This window comes from Desmodus rotundus, chromosome 8 (assembly GCF_022682495.2).
Source record: "Desmodus rotundus isolate HL8 chromosome 8, HLdesRot8A.1, whole genome shotgun sequence".
Classification (NCBI taxonomy): Eukaryota; Metazoa; Chordata; class Mammalia; order Chiroptera; family Phyllostomidae; genus Desmodus; species Desmodus rotundus.
In genome coordinates this window covers 134,887,908-134,908,002 of record NC_071394.1, presented here as the reverse complement: position 1 = coordinate 134,908,002, position 20,095 = coordinate 134,887,908, and the positions used below count along the sequence as shown (strand labels likewise).

General features: G+C 52.7%; 1 protein-coding gene across 1 annotated transcript in view; it reads right to left on the bottom strand.

The window, feature by feature from the left end:
• CNTN3 (contactin 3) overlaps window positions 1–20,095 on the bottom strand; it is a 126,881-nt gene that overhangs the window by 64,469 nt on the left and 42,317 nt on the right. Inside the window, exon 4 of the mRNA XM_053929776.1 lies at window positions 10,483–10,658. Coding sequence (XP_053785751.1) covers window positions 10,483–10,658 — 176 coding nt within the window. The remainder of the gene's footprint in view (window positions 1–10,482; window positions 10,659–20,095) is intronic.

Genomic DNA, 20,095 nt, shown 5'->3' with positions numbered 1-20,095 from the left:
AAGTAAATGCTGGATTTTTTAAACCCAGCAACAAAAATTAAGGGTGCTCTAGTGTTTCTGTTATTGACACTTCTGCTCTTTTGTAATCTATTAAATGCAGAAAGAAGAAACAGTAAACCTCCTCCCATCTGATTGTGAATGTTGATTTCACCTGTAACACTGATGTTTAAAAGATGGACACTTACTATCTCTGAGGAGTAAAATAAATCTCTACACCCCACACATTTCTTTTTCTATTTCCATACCAAAAGCCTAGTTTTGTCATCAAAACCACATTTTTAAAAATCGATGTGGCCATACTACACATCACTTCCCTCCCCTCTGGAATAAAGACCCAGGCATGCCTGAGGTCTGAGAGAATTCAGCACACTGGCGCGAAAACCGCATTCCAAAGGTTGATTTGATTTGAACGGGACCACAGGAGAAGCCAGGGTTCCTAGAGAAACAGCACCAAAGGCAGAGCTGTGTTTTACAAGCCCGCCCGTCCCGCCAGGTGCACCGTGGGGGGCCCGAGGGTCCAACCCAAACACCCACTGAGCCCCCACTCAGACCGTCTGCGCGCCAGCTCGGAAACAGAGCGATCTCCAGAAAGGACAGTGCCCTGCCCGTGGGGACAGACTGTGGAACTTCAGCGCAGCTACCTCAGTGTTCTCAAACGGTTTTGAAAAAGCGTTTAACAGCCTGGATGAGAACATTGCGTGCGTCCTCAGCAAAGACACGGAGCTGGGCAGCCTGCCATGGTGGTGGTTGCTGCTCGCACTGGCCGAGCGGGTTTGTACGAAATTCTCAGAAAACGCAGAGCCTGTGACCGCGCGAGGTGCCCGCGGAGAGGGTCACAGGAGGCAGCAAACGCAAAGGTGTGGGAACAGGGGAGGGGCTCAGGGAGAACTGGCAGGCGGCCCCTCCTCTGTCCTCAGCCGCCAGACCTGGCGACTCACAGCTACATCACCCCCCCACTCTGGGGGCTTCCATTTCTCTACACTTAGCGTCCTGCCTCTGAATGACAGGTCCCTCCCCCCGGGAACATTCGCACGTCTCAGGGACAGCTGTCTTCAAGGCAGGTGATGTTAGCTATGAGTGAGCACTGTGACATTACCTGCTGGCCCCACCCGTCACAGGAAGGTGAGAAGGGAAAATATGTCAGCAAAGCGATGACTCTCGGGGCACTGCAGGAGGGGATGTCAAACAGTGAGGCCCCACCCTTATGACGAAAACGCTGATTATTTTTCCGTGGCGCCCCCCCCCCCCAGCTGTTTGCCGATGGGCAGCTCGGCCCACGGGTGAGGGGACCCCCGGGGTCTGGCAGGCAAAGAGAGCCCTTGTTTCATGGGATGAAGCCAATTAGTTTTATTTTTTCATTAATTATGTGATCACTTCACACTGGAAGTTTTTATCAGAGACATCATGATTACTTATGCATTGGCTGGAAAAATTCCTGATTTCAAGTCAGACGGAGATGTTTATTTTATTTTTATTAATGTTTTGGGGTGCCCGTGGTTTCGGGCGTACAACTCTGTAACAGGTCTGTGTGTTGTGTTCCCGGCCCACCGCCCCGAGTCAAGTCTCCTTCCCTCGCCACTTATCCCCCTTTACCATGTCTGCCTCCCCCACCGGCACCCCCTTTCCTTCTAGCGACCACCACCCTGTTGTCTGCGCCCTGAGTCCACGAGTCTCATTTTTCTGTCTTTAATCCCTTCACCCCTGTCACTGGCCCCAACCCCTCCCCTCTGACAGCTGTCAGTCTGTCCTTCGAGTCCGTGAGTCTGTGTTCACAAGCATGAACCATTAACGATGCACATCTCTTAACCGATTTTCAAATAAATCAGTGAGGCAGGCCACACGCACTTATTATGCCCAGGTTCTCCACGAGCAAGCCCAGGCACAGGCACCGAGCCTTCGCCCAAAGTCCCGCCGCCAATTAACTGGCAGAGCCGAGCGGGGCCCCCGCCCCCTGATTTCTAACTCAGAGAAAAGGAGGGGGCACCACATCCAAACTGAAGTCGAAGCTTCTCGCTCCTTTTCAGTCGTCAGAAGCTCTGCCTTTGCAAATTGAAACGGATGGAGTTGCCCAGTTTGAAGCTCACACTTCAGGTTCGTTCTGCCCCTCACTCCAGGCTGGGCTGGGAGGAGGAATCCCAGCCTCGGAAAGTCACCTGTGCCCGCCCTTCACCGTGGGCACAGGGCCCATTATCTCCCCCACAGGTGGGACCAGCCTGCCTGCTCAGGAGGTCACAGGTGGCCATCAGGCCACCAGCTCTCGGACTGCGCATGACAACACGTATTCAGGTGTGAGTGCTCCGCTCAGCCATCACCCCCCACAATCTAAGGCAGCTTTCGGCTTCTTCAAAGTCACCACGCAGTGTCGCTGGCTGGGCTAATTTACTGAGTGCCCGCCCACTCCCACCCCCCTCCAGCCAGAAAGTGCACTTCAGGAGGGAGAGTCCAATTTCCGCTTCATGCCTGTGTCCTGGGCACACAGGTCACGAGTTAGCTGAATAAGCAGATGTTACCGTCTGATTTCGGTAAGAGACCTCATGCCCACACCCCACGCACACCCACACAAAACAAGGAAGTCCTGCCTGCGGGCGGGAGGTGGACGGCAGCCAAGGGTTCCGCCAAAGAGCCCTTCGATTGCTAACTGAAAGCTCACCAAGGAGGCAGTGAAGAAAAATCCCCCACAAAACGTAAATGTAGAACTTAAAGAGACGTCTGCACCCCCCGCCCCCAACGCTGGGTCAGACCTACCGCGTCACGTCCATTCACTTTAAAAGCTTCATAAACAGACAAAAGTGTGCAACTCACGACTAATGGGGAATAACAAGAAGTCGCACTTGCAGTAATGACTGCTTGTAAATTTTTATGGCGTCTTTAAAAACATTTAACTGAGGGGGTAAAAATCAGCCTAATATAAAGTGATTAAAGAGAAAAATGGCGTAAATTATTGTGTCATTTTAGCACCGTCTCCCACAATAAACTAGAACACAGTAATAGGTGGATATAAATATTATGGTAGCCTGCTTGTTGCCATGGAAGCATCCCCATCGGTAAACCCCTGAACATGTGGTCCCCGCCATTGGCGCCCACAGAGCCTCGACAAAGACTCCGTGGTTTAAATTCTAAGGCACCCAAATGCATACAAGTCAGGAAGCCCTTCAGACGGATTTCCCGCATCTTCTGCAAAACACGCCTGGTCTTCGGTTAAGCCTGGGGTGTCCAGCCTGCAGCCCGCGTGCGGCCCAGGACGGCTGCAAACACAGCCCAGCACAAATCATAAACGTACTTAACACCTTTTTTTGCTCATCAGTTTTTGTTAGTGTCTGTGTGTATTTAACGGTTGGCCCAAGACAACTCTTTTTCGTCCAGTGTGGCCCAGAGACGCCAAAAGGCTGGGCAAATAATGCCTGTCACTACCCAGCCTGCGTCCCCGCTGCCGGGGTCCAGGAAGAGCCAGCCCATCTGACAGCTGGACAGGTGCCCTCCATCCAAGGTGGGAAGCTGGTAAACCCGTGGGCTTCCTCTCGGGGCAGCTCCCGGCTGTCAGAGTTACCTCCTCCCACCCACCCGTCTCTAATCCTCGTAAACGGTCTCCTCCTAGTTTTATCTGTGCTCGTCCTCTCTCACACTGATTTCCTTCCATAAGCCGATCCCAGTCTCTCGAGCGGCCATCCAGCGTGACTCATTAATACCTACATTACACAATGTCGTTAATAGGGGCTCTGTGGTCTCTTGTCGGGCCTGCTCTGGGCCCGTCCCCCCGCCGCGGAGTGAGAGAGGAGGGCCGAAAACCACACTAATTACGTTTAGATGAGGTTCCGAGTCTTAAGTAAATCACACTGCTGCAGTGAAGACTTTGAATCTGAATTATTTATACACTTCTTGAGAGCACTAATCTCTTTAATCATCTTTGCTCAATTAAGAAGAAAACCAGCCATCATTTTTAATAAAAGAATAAAAACCACTTGGGGTGTGATGATTAGCAGGGAGCAAGCATCAGTGAAGACCCCACCCCTGCCCCCCTCCCCCAGGATCCTGCCCTGTCGGGCGGCGGTGACCTGAGGCCCCACACACAGTGCATCTCTGCACACAGGGTGGTCCACCCGACACGCAGGGAACTCTCCGACACCTTGTGTCCTTCACTGAAGCGCCACTGAAGCCATTTCAGTTCTGACGTTTACCAAAAGCTCTTAGGCATCAACTGTCTTCCTCCCGACATTCAGGAGCACAGCCGGCCAAGGCCTGACCCAGGACCCGGACCCTCGGGTCAGCCATGGAGCATGGCCATCAAGCAGGGGATGTGTTTGAAAGGCCGGCCTCAGGAGGTGAGTTTCGAATTTCTCTGAAGAGCATGTTTAAGCCCCCCTCCTACTTTTCTCACCACGTGTTGCCGTCACGCGTGGTCACACATGCATCATTACCATCACATGTCACCATACATGGATCTAGCATCAAGGGAACCGACCGTGCGGCACCCGCCCCTTCACCCCCTGAAAGTGACGTGACCCCAGCATCCGCGCACAGGGGGCCTTCAGGCACTGGCGGCTCCCGGCACTCATCACTCATGACTGCTCGGCAGCTCCTGGACACACATTTTAAACCTGTGCAGTTTTTGAAATTCAGTTTAAAAGTCTTTGAAAGTCCCAGTTACCAGACCACAGCAGAAACCGAAGCAAGCTTGCTCAGAAATGCTAAGAAAGGCCCCGCGCATTACTGGGGGACAGCTGGGTCGCGGTGTCAGCTTGGAAGGCGCTGTGGCAGGGCTCGCCTGTCCCCACAGGAGGTCCCCACGCAGACACCCTCCCTGAAGCGCGACTTACAAAGCGATGGCAGAACGGAGCCAGAACGGACCTCGAAGGGACCAACGGGAAGAGCAGGGCCCCCTGGAGCCCTGGGCACCAGAATACCTGCAGTCTTCCTGAAACGCTGGCTCCCAGCCCCCGGGTTCTGATGCCCTAGGCTGGATGCCGGGCCCGGGAACGAGCATTTGCAGTAAGTTTCCAGGTGGAGCTGACGCCCTGGTCTGAGGAACAGGCTCCGAATCCTCCGGTCTGTGCTGCGGACTGTTTCCCAGCCGTGGGGAATCCAGAGCCCTGTGTCCTGATATGAAATACTCTGGCAGGTGCTGAACAGGAACTGCCAGTCGCTGGGCAGGACCACACCTGGCCACACCACGGGGGCACAGAGGGCTGGCGGCCAGGACCCTCGGACCCGGGCTGGGGAGGAGGCCCACTCTCCAAGGTCCTCAGCACACGTTACGTGAAGTTCAGCTGCTGCAGAAAAGAATGAAAGACCTCTGCACTTGAACTACCTGATTTACAAGCCCACACTGTCTTCCCGGCCCGGGAGCACCCACTTCAAAGGCACTGCGGTCATAAAACCAGGCTCCGGCCGCTCAGGAGGAGGGGACAGACGTGAAAGTGGCATGTTTATTTCAGAGCGGAGAGCGCTGGGCTGACACCGTGCCTCACGCCTCTTGAGCACAGAGGGCAGCAGAGCGGGGGAGCCCGCTCGTCCACTGGGGGGTCCCTGCGTGCAGGGACAGCAGCTGGCCGTCACACAGTGTCGGGGCGGGGAGTGAAGTGTCTGAAACTGTTGGGTTGTTCAGCGTTTTTTCCACGAGTGAGCCTGGGAGTGGTGGGAAGTTTCACTGCAGGAAACCGGCATTTTCCATTAAAAAATCACAAACTTTCTGCATTTTCCTTGTTGTGACTTAGGCTACAACTTTTTTGGCCGATGAACACGTGTGTTCATTTCACCCAGCCGAGACTTTAAGATGCTCCTTTTATGTGGAAAGGGCAAATTTCTAAGAGGACCCATAAAGGAAAATGAAATCTACTTCCACAAACTATACACATAAAGCAAACAAAATAATTCTTAAGACCAATAAACGCAAATCTTATAAAATTTCTCCCACAGATACGCTCTACTCCGTTAATGGGAGAATTTATTTTAATATTAAAATAGCATATTTCATAACGTTCTCAGATAAGATCAATATTGAGGTAGTTAATGGTTTATTATTAAAATCAGACGTTCTATAGAAACCAATGATAAGTCGGATCGTATAATTGACCTTGGTGGGGAGGGACGAAGCTGCCGCTGGTGTGAAGGAGATTATTCCGATTACTCGTGAAAGCTGAGCGCCCTCCAGAAGGGTGACAACTTTCGGAAAATAACTTCCCATACGACACAGTTTTCGAAGTCGGCCATGCCCACGAGTCACAGCCTGGATTTGCTGGTCACGGCCCCGGCCGGCGCTCACACTGCCCGCCCCGAGACCCAGTCTCCTCGCTCCCCTCTCCCAGGTGAACGGGGCGCCCCGCCCAGAAACTCCCCACCAAAAAGCCCAGCACTCAGATCTCGACATCATCTGCAGTACTGGGGGGGGGGTTATGGACCATTCCTCCCCCCCTTTCCAAATAATGAGGCCAAAGAAAAACGTGCACTTTGGTCCCTTCCATGGGTGCTGCCTGCACTCACTATTGAAAGTAAGAAATCTTCAGCATTTAGCGTTTATAAAGTCTGATGGTACACAAACTTCATTAAATTTTTAATGCCACGGCTTGTTTAAGGAAATATTTTGCACGGCTCAGAAGGTGGATAATATATAACAACATGCAAATTAGAGGAATCCGACCAATTAAAAACTCGAAAAGAGGAAAAACTGTGTAGAGGAGTCAGGAACTGTGAGAACGTCCTAACTGATTGCACTCGGGTCACAAATCCCGCTCCAGCTTTAAACTTTCAAGAACACAGACGTTTGGTCGGAGAAATAACTCTCAGTGTCCGGAAATCGTTTTGTTTAAATTTGCTCACGTGCTCGACCTGCAGGTGAAACGCAACCATACCCGATACCAAGATCCCAACCGAACTCCTGCAGGTCCCCCGGCTCCGGTTCTAATCGGCAACACAGATCCCGAGAACGCGGCGCCATCCGTGGGCCGAGGAGCTCCCGTTTCCAGGCCTGGGTGCCGGGGCTGATGGTGGAGGGGCTGACAGTAGGGGGGCTGGTGGTGTCAGGGAGGCCGGCAAACCGTGCCTGTCTGGGGTCCAGACCCACCCGCCAACCGGTCCCGCTCAGTCCGGGGGCTGAGAGCGATGGTCACAGCTGGTTGAAAACAATCAAAGGGAGACTGTGTGTTCACGGCGCGTGGAGATCACGCGAAACAAAACTGTCCGTGCCCACAAATAAAGTTTTATTGGAACCCGGCCACATTTTCTACGGCTGCGCCTGCCACACAGGGGGAACTGAGTCTGCGTGATGGACTCCATGTGGCCTGCGGAGGAGCCAGACGCGGGAGTGGACGGGCTGTGTGTGCCCCTGTGCATGACCTTCCGGGGACGGCACAGCCATGGGCACAGAGGGCGCTGGTCCCCAATGGTAAGGCCCAGGGACACCCTGGAGTGTGCCATAGGGGCCGAGGTGACCACCTACAGGTCCCCATTGCAAACGGGGTGAGGGTCCCGTCCATGAGGAGGGGGAACCGGGTCTGGCTGGCCCCACACTCCTATCGACCCTGCTCTCAGTGAGGCGGGGGCACGGTCTCGGTCATTCCCCGGCTGCATCCCTGCCCACTGACCTGGGGCCAATCTGGGTCCAGCCGCCCAACGTCTCCCGGGCCTTGAATGTCCTTAAATACACCGGCTTTTCCCACCTTCACACGGGCGGCTCCCTCTGCTCAAACGCCCTTGCTGTTTCTTTGACCTTCACCCCCACACCCAGCCGTCAGTCCTCAGGTACACCCCAACCTCAGCCTGGGTGGTAGCTCCCTCCGGCAGCACCTCCCATCACACGTTTCATCAGCTCTCCCCAGATTCTGGATTTTGTGTGTCCCCTGGAATCCGTGAAAGCGAGCCTAAGCACGCCGGCGTTCTAACAGCCGAGACCTCGCTTTCCCGCGGCCACAGAGCGCAGGAGGGCTTCCTGCCTGCCCGCACACGTCCGGCGCCCCTGCCCTGGCTCTTCCACGGGGCACAGGGGTTCTGTTTTGAAGTTTGAAGGGGGCCAACTTGTAACTTTTTTATAAACGACGCTGGCCAGGGCTGTGTCAGGGACGCACGGACACTCGTCCGGGGGGAAATGACGTCTCTGACACATCGAGTCTTCCAGTTTAGGACACCGCATCCCCCAGCTACGGGGGCTGTCTCTCATCTCTGTCATCAGCCCCACACAGTTCCCAGCAGAGATGATGCACGCGTCTGTGAGCCTAAACCTGTTTCGTCTTCTTCGGAGCTACGGCTCACCGAGGGCAGGAACTACTCTGTGTTTCTAACTCGATGAGAGATTTCAGGCACAGGTATCGAAACGGCTAAGGGCTTTTTCTGTGCCAGCTGACGTGACCACGTGACTTTGCTTCTGTACCTGGAGAACTGCTGTGTTGACACCGGCTGATGTTCCTCCCTCCCCCCACATGAGGATACAGAAGGGCAGCCGGGAGAGGCCCTTCGCCCCACCCTGCTGGCCCTGAGCCCGCCTCCCGGCCTCCAGAACTGTTGGGACGACACTCCTGCTGTCCTTAGCCACCCCCTGGTCCAGCAGGCATTTGGTCTCGTGGACTTCCCCCCGCCCTCCTGTTTCTTCTTCTTTGTTACGCCATCAATTAGCTGAAGAAAATCGGTCATTCGTGCTGTTGAAATGATTACAATGCAGTTTAGGCTAATTGTATCTCTGTGGTTTCCATTAACTTGAACGTCTATCCCGTAAGCTGGCGGTTTGACCGAGCGGCTTGATTAGAATCGGCACCATTGACTCATTTATTCCGTCAGCCGCAACTCACAGGTGGCGCCGTGCACTTTCTGGGGCATCAAATGAAGAGGCCCCTGACTCTGCAGGTCCCTGGATGGTGAGGTGAAGAGGGACCAGTGGGTTCACATGTTACTGTCTCTCAACCTGGGTGCATTCATCGCCATCAATCTGGAGTCTCTGGTAAAATCGAAAGTTCCCTTTTCAACCTCTTTGCCTCTGATTTGCAGCACGGTTTTGGAGACTTGCGTGATGAGGTCATCACTGGGACAGCTTGACGAGAGGGAAAATGCCCTGAGTAATGGGCACAGCAGGCACTAGCGCCTGGGGGGGGGAGGTTATTTCCACACAGAGTGATTTTCTAAGTGGCCAATTCACTTATAAATATTTTCCTGTTAAAATCATTCTGGGGACTCAATTCTGCTTCAAAACTAGAAGGAATCAGATGTGCCTCAAACCCCCTGTGCCCTCCCCTCAACTATGATGCCTCCTTCTAAATCAGAATATACCTGGGGGGGACAGCTGTGTCACAGATAAACTTGCAAGTCATTCCCCTAAGTTCACAGGACCTTTGAAATCTCCCAAAGAACCCTCGCTGACGGCCACAGTCAACAAGAGAAATAACACACGTTCCCTGAGATGGAAGAGGCGGGCCCTCAGGCACTGCCGGTGGACACGTGAGTGTGCAGGGGCACCATGCAAGCGGCACGCCCTCTGGAGGCTGCGTGTGGGTCAACGGTCCCGCCAGCGCGGTCTCAGGTGTGAACGCAGGAGGACGAGCAGCCGCACCCGCGCAAACACTCGCACACACGTTTCCAACAGTGGAATCCCTGTCGGCCCCGAAGTGAACACCACCTGACGGCCGTGAGCGAACGCACAAACAGCACGGAGCGCATCGCAGGCTGGAACGTCACCCGGCAATGACAATGAACCAGGTACTGGGGTATTTCACAAAACACACGGGTGTCCAAGGCATCACACCCAGTGAATCTCAGAAACATCAGCGAAGCTCCCAGCTGGTCGGCCCAAAGACCCCCACACTACTGTTCACCCCACAGACCTGTCCAGTGTCAGCGAGCCCACACACAGACAGCACACCTGCGGTTTCCCGGAGCGGACGGGGGAGACCCGCAGGGGGTGGAGGTGACGGCTCACGGGGCACAGTTTCTTCTGGGGATGATGACAGCGTCCGACAGCTGTGGTGACAGTGAACTTCTCCACTGAACAAAACACACGGACGAAGGTGCATGTCCCTGTACATTCCCACGTCTGTGGTCGCACTACAAATCATGCAGTTACGTCATTCCTGGGCGATCAGCTGCCATGTGGGTGCACCCCAACCCAGCTGTTGTGAAAGGTACCCCGTGACCCTGCCCTCGGTCCCGGCGCACCACGTCCCTGCTGTCAGCACACCGAGGCCTTTGGAGGAGCTACACAGAACCGTCTTCTCTGTACAAGACACCAAGCAACCTGCCCCCTCTCTGTTTCCACCCAGCCAGACCGGGGCGGCCACCACTCGGACAGGAGGCCCCGGGCAGGGCGTGGCCCACACAGACACGCAGGGCAGCACGGGCTGACAGGTCGCTTCCCTGCCGCCCAGCCAGGTGGGGAAGGCCCCTTCAGGCGGATGCCAGGAGGCAGCGTCCAGTCAGCACGCTGCACACCAAGCAGGAGCTTCACCGAGTGGTCACACTATCCCCCGCCACCCCCACCTGGGCTCGCGGGGGCGAAGCGGCACTTACAGGCGAACTGGAGTCTGGCTTCTCTGCTGACCACGGTGCCCAGCACGTTCGTCGCAAAGCACTGGTAGCTGCCGGCGTCCCGGCCCCTGCGGGGACTGAGGAGCACGAGGCTCCCTCCACTCAGGCGGTACCCAGAGTCCTCGTGCGGGTCGATGTCGCTCCCGTTCAGTTGCCACCTGGAAAAAAGTCGAGGATTGTCCCTCTTAGGACGTGTTTCTTTAAATCGGCATATAAAGCTCACTGTACCCGTCACCTCTCCTAGAGGCCACAGGCAATGAGCATGTCACTGCATTCTTTCATAACTGAAGATCAGCTACGCCCAAGATACCTATCAGCAGCCAAAGGCGACATGGAGTAGAAACCACAGCAGCGTGGCAGCGAGAAGTTAAAGATGACTCAGGACTTCCCGAGGAGGTGGGAATGATGTAGTCGCTCACCGGGGCAGACCAGGCGGGGCCCAGGCAGCCAGGAGAGGCAGAAAGCTGAGGTAATTACCTCCCTCACCGCAGGCAGGTGGCTCGCTGGCCAGGAACGGGAAAGAGCCCGCTCCTGTGATTTACCCAGACGGATGGGGCACGTTTAATAAATTAATCGGGAAAGTGCTCAGCTATCCATTTCCATTTGTCTGGGTAAACACCGGCCCGAGGTGCTTCCAAGCCGTCACCGTGCTGCTAAATAGGACGCAGAGCCAAGGACCCCAACTGCCACCTGGGGGTGGGAAACAGACCAGGCAGGAACTCCAGAGGCGTATTCATCAACGGGAAGGCAAAAGAAGAAAAGGAAAAGCCAAGCAGCTGGCCTCAAACAGGGGCTTTCTAACAGGAACACCGCAGGTTTTAACCAGCGAGTCCAGGGGCCACGCGGAGGTAGACATCGCCATTGCAAACTCACCCACGTCCACAGTCCCCAGACACACCCACTCCACACGCCCTGCCATCCACCTCCTGTTCTAATAATTCTATTGTTCTCATTAAGAAGGCCTCGTCCTAATAATAAAACCACACTGCTACCTGTTCCGCAAATTTTAGCACGTTACGACAGCCACTTTCATTGTTCTTAATGACGATTCTGAGAAAATGGGGGGCGTAAGGCCCATTTCCTAGATGAGGTGCTCAGCACAGCAGCTGGGTGGGTTGGCAACGGTCCCAAGAGGATTAACTGGCCGGAACAGAAGCGACACCCACTTTGGTTCCAGCCCGAGTCACGTCACGGGGCGTTGAAAGGTGTCTGGTTAACACGGGGAATGTGAACCTGGACACGCTGGGTACCGTGAAGGCACATAATGAGGTGAAATGTGAGCTCTATCCCAAGTGAGTGTGCAGAAGTTAAATGAAATATTCAACAGCTGTGAAAATGCACGAACTCGTATGAACATGAAAAAGTCTCAAGAACTAGGGTTAATAAAACTGCAAAATAAAACATGCAATTCGAAACCACTGACATAAAGTTTTAAAAACACATATATTAGGGCTATTCTAAACATACTTTTTAAATGTATGAAAATGATACACCTCAACTTAAGGTGTTTTACTAGCTCTCATGGAGAGAAGGGAGAACGAGAGCAGGGGCAGACGCAGGGACTGTAGCTTTCTTGGTAGTGAGAGGTTCATCGTTATACTTGACTGCACGTCTGTGCCATATTCTGAGTCGGGAACAGCTCACTGCAGTCTCAGTGAGGGGACTGTGGGGAAGGCGCACATTCCCAAGTGCAGTCTCTGGTGCGCAACAAGCACTTTATCTTTTGTCCCTGTTCAAAACGAAGAATTTCTTGATTTGTCTTCTTTATTCATGTCAGTCTCCCAGGTCTAAACCAGTATTTGTCCTGAGAGACCAAGTTGTAACTAAGAGACAACTAGAGACCCCGACTCTTTTCTTCAGAATTTAAAAAGAAAATTACAAAGAAAAGAACAGAAAGAGCTGTAACCTCCTCCTCGTGGTGGCATCCGCTGTGCGTCTTTGGTTTTGCTGGGTGTAGAGTGACTCTCAGGATCCTTCCCAAGGCAAGTCCATATCTGCATGGACATTTTGGGTCATTTTCTTCTATTTTAACTTTAACTCTGCCCTTAGAGCTTTGATGTCACACCATAATAAGCATGTGTTAAACCCCTCTCATCTTATTCTCCCCCAAATCCGAGAACTACAGGAATTCCGAAAAGGGAATGAAACACAGGAGAACTGTCCATCCACGCTCTGTCCCAATTCTCTGTTTGCCTGATACACAGTGCGCTCTGCGGAGCATCATCACCACCACCATCATCACCATCACCACCATCACCATCACCACCAGCATCAGCATCACCATCACCCTCACCATCACCACCATCATCACCTGGGAGTCGATTGGACACAGAATCCCGGGCTCCACCCTAGATCTGCTGAGACAGAGCTGGCATCCTGATAAGAATGCCGAGTGTTTGATGTTAAGCTCTCTAAGGTTAGAGACAATCCAGTCTACCTGCTACCCAAGGAGCCACCATGGGCCACCTCTGGGGGACACAAGCAGGTAAGAGCGCCTGCACTTGACCTATTTCATGTTCAACTGTACTTAGAAAGCCCTTCCTTCCTCCCTGCCTCCCTCTGAGAAAAACATTGAGCACCTGTATGCCAGGCCAGCTTCTAGTTTCTGAGCACACGGTGCGATGGGTCCCTGCCTTCAGGAAGCTTCACGTTTGTGGATTTTTTTTAAAATTTATTTTTTATTGTTATTCAATTACAGTTGTATGCCTTTTCTCCCCTTCCCTCCCCCCACCCCAGCTGAACCCACCTCCCTAGCCCACCCCCACCATCCCCCCCGATTTTGTCCATGTGTCCTTTATAATAGTTCCTGCAATCCCCTCTTCCCACTGTCCCCACCCACTCCCCCCTGGCCACTGCTAGACTGTCCCCCCCCTCAATGTCTCTGGTTGTATTTTGTTTGCTTTTTTCTTTTGTTGATTATGTTCCAGTGAAAGGTGAGATCATATGGTATTTGTCCCTCACCGCCTGGCTTATTTCACTTAGCATAATGCTCTCCAGTTTCATCCATGCTGTTGCAAAGGGTATAAGCTCCTTCTTTCTCTCTGCTGCGTAGAATTCCATTGTGTAAATATGCCATAGTTTTTGGATCCACTCGTTTGCTGATGGGCACTTAGGTTGCTTCCACGTTTGTGGATTTTTTTCTGCTTTCCTGGCTCCTGCCTTGACCTCCATCTGGGTCCCAGGCCCTAGCCACTCCTGCCAGGTAAAAGCCTAATGAACCCCGAAGGGACTCCAACCAAATGCACCCCACTCCGTGGGCTGAGCGGACCCCCCACCAGCTCTATGACCATGGGCCAATCACTTACCTCCCCTAGACCTAAGTTTTTAACATGCAGAGTGAAAAAACTACCATCTCTGTAAATTTATAAAGACAACAATGCCAAGCTCTTAGCTCAGGGAGCCGTTACCAACGTGGAGGAGACACCCTCACCGGCTCCCAGCCGTCTTTCTCTCTGCTTCTCTTTCCCCTCTCCAAGTGCCTGTTGGTTCCAGGTCAGCTTCCTCCCTCGGTGCCCCCGCCCCAGCCCCTCCTCTCACGCGGACCAGACTGCGTCTCCACAGATGGGGTGTCTGCACATGACATGCACCTGCTGGAGAAGCCTGTGAACGTGGGGCGAGACTTGTGCCGGGCTTGACCTTCAGAGTAAACCCGACAGGACGTCACAAGGGGACGAGCTGAAACTTAACCTGCCAACAGTTAGAGGGCTTCGCGCCTGCAGCGGGACACACTCTCTCAAGTCAGGAAAGATGGAGTTACTTTCAGTTCTGATGGACCGGTCTCATGACAAAGGGTGCCTGTGTCGCCGTGACCTCCAGAGTTCAGCTTGCACGGGGGGGAAAAGGAGATGTTGGCTCTGGAGTCAGAATGTTTGTGTCTCAGCGTGCCTGGTGGTAGCGTCCTTTCAAAACTGTGTCTCTGTGTTTAGCTGATGGGTACCAAAGGCACAGCAGCTGTGTGGGAAATCGCAAAGATGCACAAGAACTCGGAGAAGCACTTCTTCCTTCTTCGTCCATGCCTGGGAAGAGTTAGAGGTCAGGAAGTAGGTGAGTGAGTGCCTCATCTCAGTCGCTGTCTCAGATCTAAGAGCTATCACCCCAAAGTTCTAAGAAAAACATGGAGGTTTGCTCCGGTCACATAAATGCCCTGCCTTCCTTCAGCTCGGTCTCCATCATGCTGTCGCAGTCTCTGCATTATCTCACCACAGAAAAGGCAAAAACGACTCAAATCCGGCCCCACCGCACCCGAGCGGGGCGGCACCTCCTCCCGCAGACTCCTCAGAGCTCGCGTCGTGCACTCGAGATTCCCTGAAGAACATTCATTTTCTTTTAGCAAAGCCTTACAATGATTTCTCGCCTTCCCAACACAGTTCCTCATTAATGGAACTCATCCTCAGGTGATACAGAATTTTTCAATATCTTATTAAATATTGATTCTTTTCCTCTTGCTGAAAGTATGTGAATTCAAAAGAGTCATATTTATTTAAACTCTGAAGTATGTAAGAAATCTCTGGGCCTGGGTTTTATCCTGAGAAAATACCAATGCAAAATATTTCCACTTCAGCCTGATTTGTAAATGTTCCTGACATTTTCATCTGCCTAGGAAATGTGCTGGAAAACCGGAGGCACACACACGCCCTCCTCCTTTCCCGCAGTCGGATGCACACAGCAGACTGAGATTCTGCAGTGAAGTGTAACCCAGCCGTTTGGGGCCGAGGGGCACAGCACAGAGCAGCGAGCTGTGACCAAGGGCACGTTCGGGGCGTAAACTGGGGGACTTTTCCGGGAAGGTATTCTTTTAGTTCTGCACCTTCACAGTCCTCTGTAGAAGGTGCAGAAGCCCAGTTTTATAAAGGGATTTTGCAGTTCATAGGGAAGTTGACAATCTTACAATGAAATCTTTTTGAAATGTGGAAATTGTTTAAAACTTCACGGAAGTCGCATTCCATTCCCAAAGGCTTCACACGGCGACCTGCAGCAGAGGTCTCCACACAATCATCAGGCGGCGACCTCCAGAGCGAGCTCGGACGCACACAGGCAGCCCTTGGTGCCAGACGCCCGCTCTGCACGAGCTGGGATCTGCTTGTAGGGTCCTCAGCGAGAACGGGCCTGTGGTTCCCACTTCACAAACCCACTGCGTCTCAGTCAGCGTGTTCCAGGCCCCGGAGCTGCTGAGCGGAGGAGGCATGGGGATCTGTTTCTGGGCCGGCAGCCCGCGGGGGAGGTTGGGGTGCGGGGTGAGATGTCTGCTCACCGAGCGAGGCAGAGGGGGTTTCAGGGATCCACTTCTAAATATCAGTTACTCGTCTACACTGCTGGACGCCAAGCTCACTGGCCCAGGGCGGGGCAGGCAGAGTGAGCCAGGGGGCAGGGAGCCCAATCACAGAAGGGCGCAGCCCGTGGGGGATCCCCCCCAAGCAATTCGAGAACAGTTGACAGAACACGTCACACACGCCCTCAAACCAGCAGGTTTTGAATCTTGAATGTAAAGCATAAGCTGCCTGACACAGGAGGCGTTTCGACTGGTCAGCGTCTCTCTGGTGAAAACCACACTCCCTGCGTCCAGGGGATAAAGCACAGGGTCGGCCAAAAAGTCCGTACGGTTTTTTCCACAAAATAAAGGACACGTGTTTCAGTTTCACCAATAACTTTACTGTTTGGACGTCGGCTCTCCCCCACGTGGTAAAAAGTGGACTGTTCTCAATTAATGTCTCCGTTTGAACGCTATCAACTTCACCTGGCCTACCCGACCGTGGAGCACCGTCCAGCGAGAAATCTCCAGCACAAAACCTCACAAACCACTTTGGACACATTTGATCAGTCTCGGCACCTTCTCCACACACTGCACAAATTTTTTTTTTTTTTTGCATTTCAGTTGGGGTTTTACCTTTGTTGAAATAATAAAGCATAATATGCCAAAAACGTTGCATATTTCCTTCCATCTTCAATATTAAAATGGCTGCACAAAACTTTCCCAATTCTGATCAGCTTTTTCAAATGCACGCTGATGTGACAGCTGTCACAATGCCATCTAACAAAACAGTTTTGAATGAAGGTGAGACAACTGGGTGCTCCAGAGCCTGTACAGACAAAAACAAATGAACTTTCTGGCCCATAAAGCATTCATGGCGGAGGGGATGAGTCCCTCCCTGCCTTCCCAGGCAGAGACCGCACCGCTGTGAGAGTGTGTGTGAGCTCAGGTGTGCGTCATCCTGGCTTCAATCAACACCAAGTCCCCGACTGTCGGCTCCCCCGAATGACCACCCAAAGCTGGGGAGACGGTGATTGGAGCCACTCACAGGTGTGTCCTGACGAAGTGGCTTGACCCCGCCTTCCCACCTGGCCAGCACCCACCCCACACAGGCCGTAGTCCCCAGCGGTGGCCACCCACACGGTCAACAAACATCTCCAAGATGGGGTGCAGGTATCACTTTTTTCATTCACTTCACTAGTCCTGATTTATTTGCCACGTCAGGTATTATCACAGGGGGCAGCCTCTCACACAGAACCCCCCAGAGACAAAGTAACAGTAAGAACTAGCGACGGATCCTGTTGCCAGTGTGATTTAAGGTACCAAGCCTTAAATACGGTCTTCCACTAGAACTTGAGAGCAAGGTTGGAGAAAGTCACCCGTGGAAATTGAAACTAACACCACTACAAATAAATCGAGGGACTTCCGGCAGTTTGAACATGATGCCAGGACATAATTCATCCGCAGCGGGTGGTACGGAGCAACCGTCCTTCAGGATGCCCACGCTGTCACACCACATCTGAGGAAAATGGGAATAAAAGCGAGGTTCTGGAGAAAATGAAATGTCACCTTGGACTTCAACGTGGAACAAAGCAAGAAGAGCAACATAATGCACTAAACTCTTTCGGGGGGCTGGGCGGGGCCTAGGCAATCGGCCAACCCCGAACCCCGGTTCAACCACAGGCAATGCTTGAGTTGGGTCTTGACAAGAAAATTAGGAATTTAATCACAGAAGCAATTTGTGGTTTCAGATGCGGCTTCGAGTTAATAAGCAAATGCATTTGTGCTCAAACGCAGTGCTTGTTAATATGTTTACTGAAGTGATGAGAATAATTGCGGCCCTTGAAAGCATGCATCTCTGAATTTGCATATTCAATACTTTATCCAAAAATAACTAGTGAGGCTCCAGCAGTAATTGCTGAAGATATAAATGAGGTAAATCATGATGCTGTGTTTTTAAAAATTGAGTTTTTAGAGTGTTTTTATGATATAGATTCCCTTCTGTCATTCACTGTCCAATTCAAACATACATATTAAAAAAAACAAAAAACAAACAGAGACCAGAGCCACACTGGGATTAAAAACAAGAGTTCAGTTTCCATAGTTACAGCCACGTTTCAACTGGTCCATGATGGTCCCACTGGTTCCGAGGCGAAAGGGAGGAGATGGGGGTCTGCTACGCCTGCGTTTCCTGCGGCTGGGTCTGCGTTCTCGGCAGCAGGTCTCCTCCCACGAGGCCACAGCCCACGAGACCCAGGCCGGACCCTCAGAACATGCCCTCCAGCCCAAGGACAGGTGGGACGCATGCGTCAGCCCCCTCTTCCCACTCGGGAACATCAGAAGAAGAACCACAAAGAATCATTTCTTCTCTGCCAGCTGTCACAGCTGGGAATCAAGCTGCCCCTTTCTCCTGACTTTTGCCCGCTGACCACATGACTATGTTTGCATTTCATGTTTTCCCGATGGGAGCGGACCCTTCCTGACACTAACAGGGAAGACGTCCTCTTTCCCAGCTGAGGTCAGTGTGGAGCTTTGGGCAGCCACCCTTGTCACCTCACTGGAATAGGCCTGAAAGTGGAGCCAGACAGAAGTAGCAACCCCAACTTAAGGTCATCCCTGCTTCTGACCTGTGACCCTGACTCCTGATCTGACCCCAAATGCCCCGCTCACTGCCTGTCCTTTGTTCTTGCATCTGCGAGCCGGGCAGCGCGGCTCCCGGGTCCCAGGGAAAGAGCACATTGAAGACAGCCCACATGGGCCATGCTCCGCCTGAAGATTTGGTTTATTCTGGCCCAAATCACGTGGGAAAAGAACAGCAGAGTCCACATCAGAAGTGGAGAGGTCCCCAAGAGAAAACATCTCAAAGCATCTCTTGAAAAGCCGTGTGATGCTGGACTGAGACCCCAGTGTGGTCACAGCCGTGTGGAGTAGCCACGGTGACCTGGGGTGCTGGGGCCGCTGCTGGAGAGCCCCAGGCCCCGGCCCAGGTTCCGCGGGTGCTCCGGCAGGCTACCCCTTCAGTTCTGTTACTTGCCCGGTCCGTTTGGGTACTGGCACGCTTTACCCAAGCCAGCCCCAACTGGTGGTGCCTTCAGGGCTGAAAGGCACCTGAGTGACCAGAGGTCCTGCTCTTCGGGGCCTTTCAATGAGCATTTGTCACCCAATGGAAAGTCGGGGAAAATGCTTGGCATTTAATCAAGCTATTGAGGCCACCCAGGGCCACCTCATCTGGCGCCACCAGCAGGTACAGGGAGACCCAACACTCCTTCACCTTTGAATGTGGAGTGGGGGGCCCAGCGGGGACAGGCAACAGGGAGAATAAAACTGCCAGTTACACCCTAAGACAGGTGAGTCTCCTGAGAGTGTCTGAACTTCTGGATTTCTAACGTGGCCAGGTAAGAGCTCTTTTTACCCAGTGGGGTAACGACAGAGCTCTCTCCTGGCCAAGCTGGCTTCGGTCCGGGGGAAGATGATCGCAGTTCACTCTGCATGTTGGGGAAGGTGTTTGCATTCCATGCACTGGTGGTTTCACACGGCCCCGAATGCTCCTCCTCGTGCCTACCTGTGTACCTGCCTACCTGTCCACCTCCCTGCCTACCCAGGTGTGTAAGTGTGTGTGTATGTACCTATCTGCCTACCACCGACGTACCCATTCATATATGTACGTGTGGGTGTATGTACTACCCGCCTACCTCCCTATCTATGCATTTATATAATGTGTATGTGTGTATGTATGTACCCATCGTCCCCATACTACCTACCTACCTGTCTGCTTCAGTATACAAATACTTACAAATACTCTTGCTTCCTAGAGAAAGTTGCTCATATCCTTTTTGACGGCCCCATGTTACCACGTGTTTATAGTATTTTTCTGCGGTTTTTGAAGGGCAGGAAAAACGTTAGAACAAGCAAGCATATTTCCTTTTGGAACATTTAAAGAATAATGTAAAATATCACCCAGGTGACTGTTCCAGTCAAACCCTTGGGGAAACACGGGGCCGTCAATGATGGTTGGTGTGTGTGAGCGGCGTTGTAATTCCAGCCCAGGTGACTTTACACCCCCACCGGCTCCGTCCCAGAGCCCATGCGGACAACACGCGGCAGGCTGCTGGGGCTTGTTACAACAAAGGTGAGTATTTCCAAAACAGAGAGGTTCCCTGTGCTCTTCGTAAGGTCTGAGGGACTATCAACCTTCAGCTGAAGTGAAATTTTACAGTGGCTGCAAGTCGGAACTTTAGAAAACCTTTACAGCTTTAATGAAAGCGTTGGCTCTTTGGCTACTGAGCAAGGGTTTAAACCACACCTGCATGTTCGACAATCCTGTGCATTAAATTCCTTCTGTGTAAG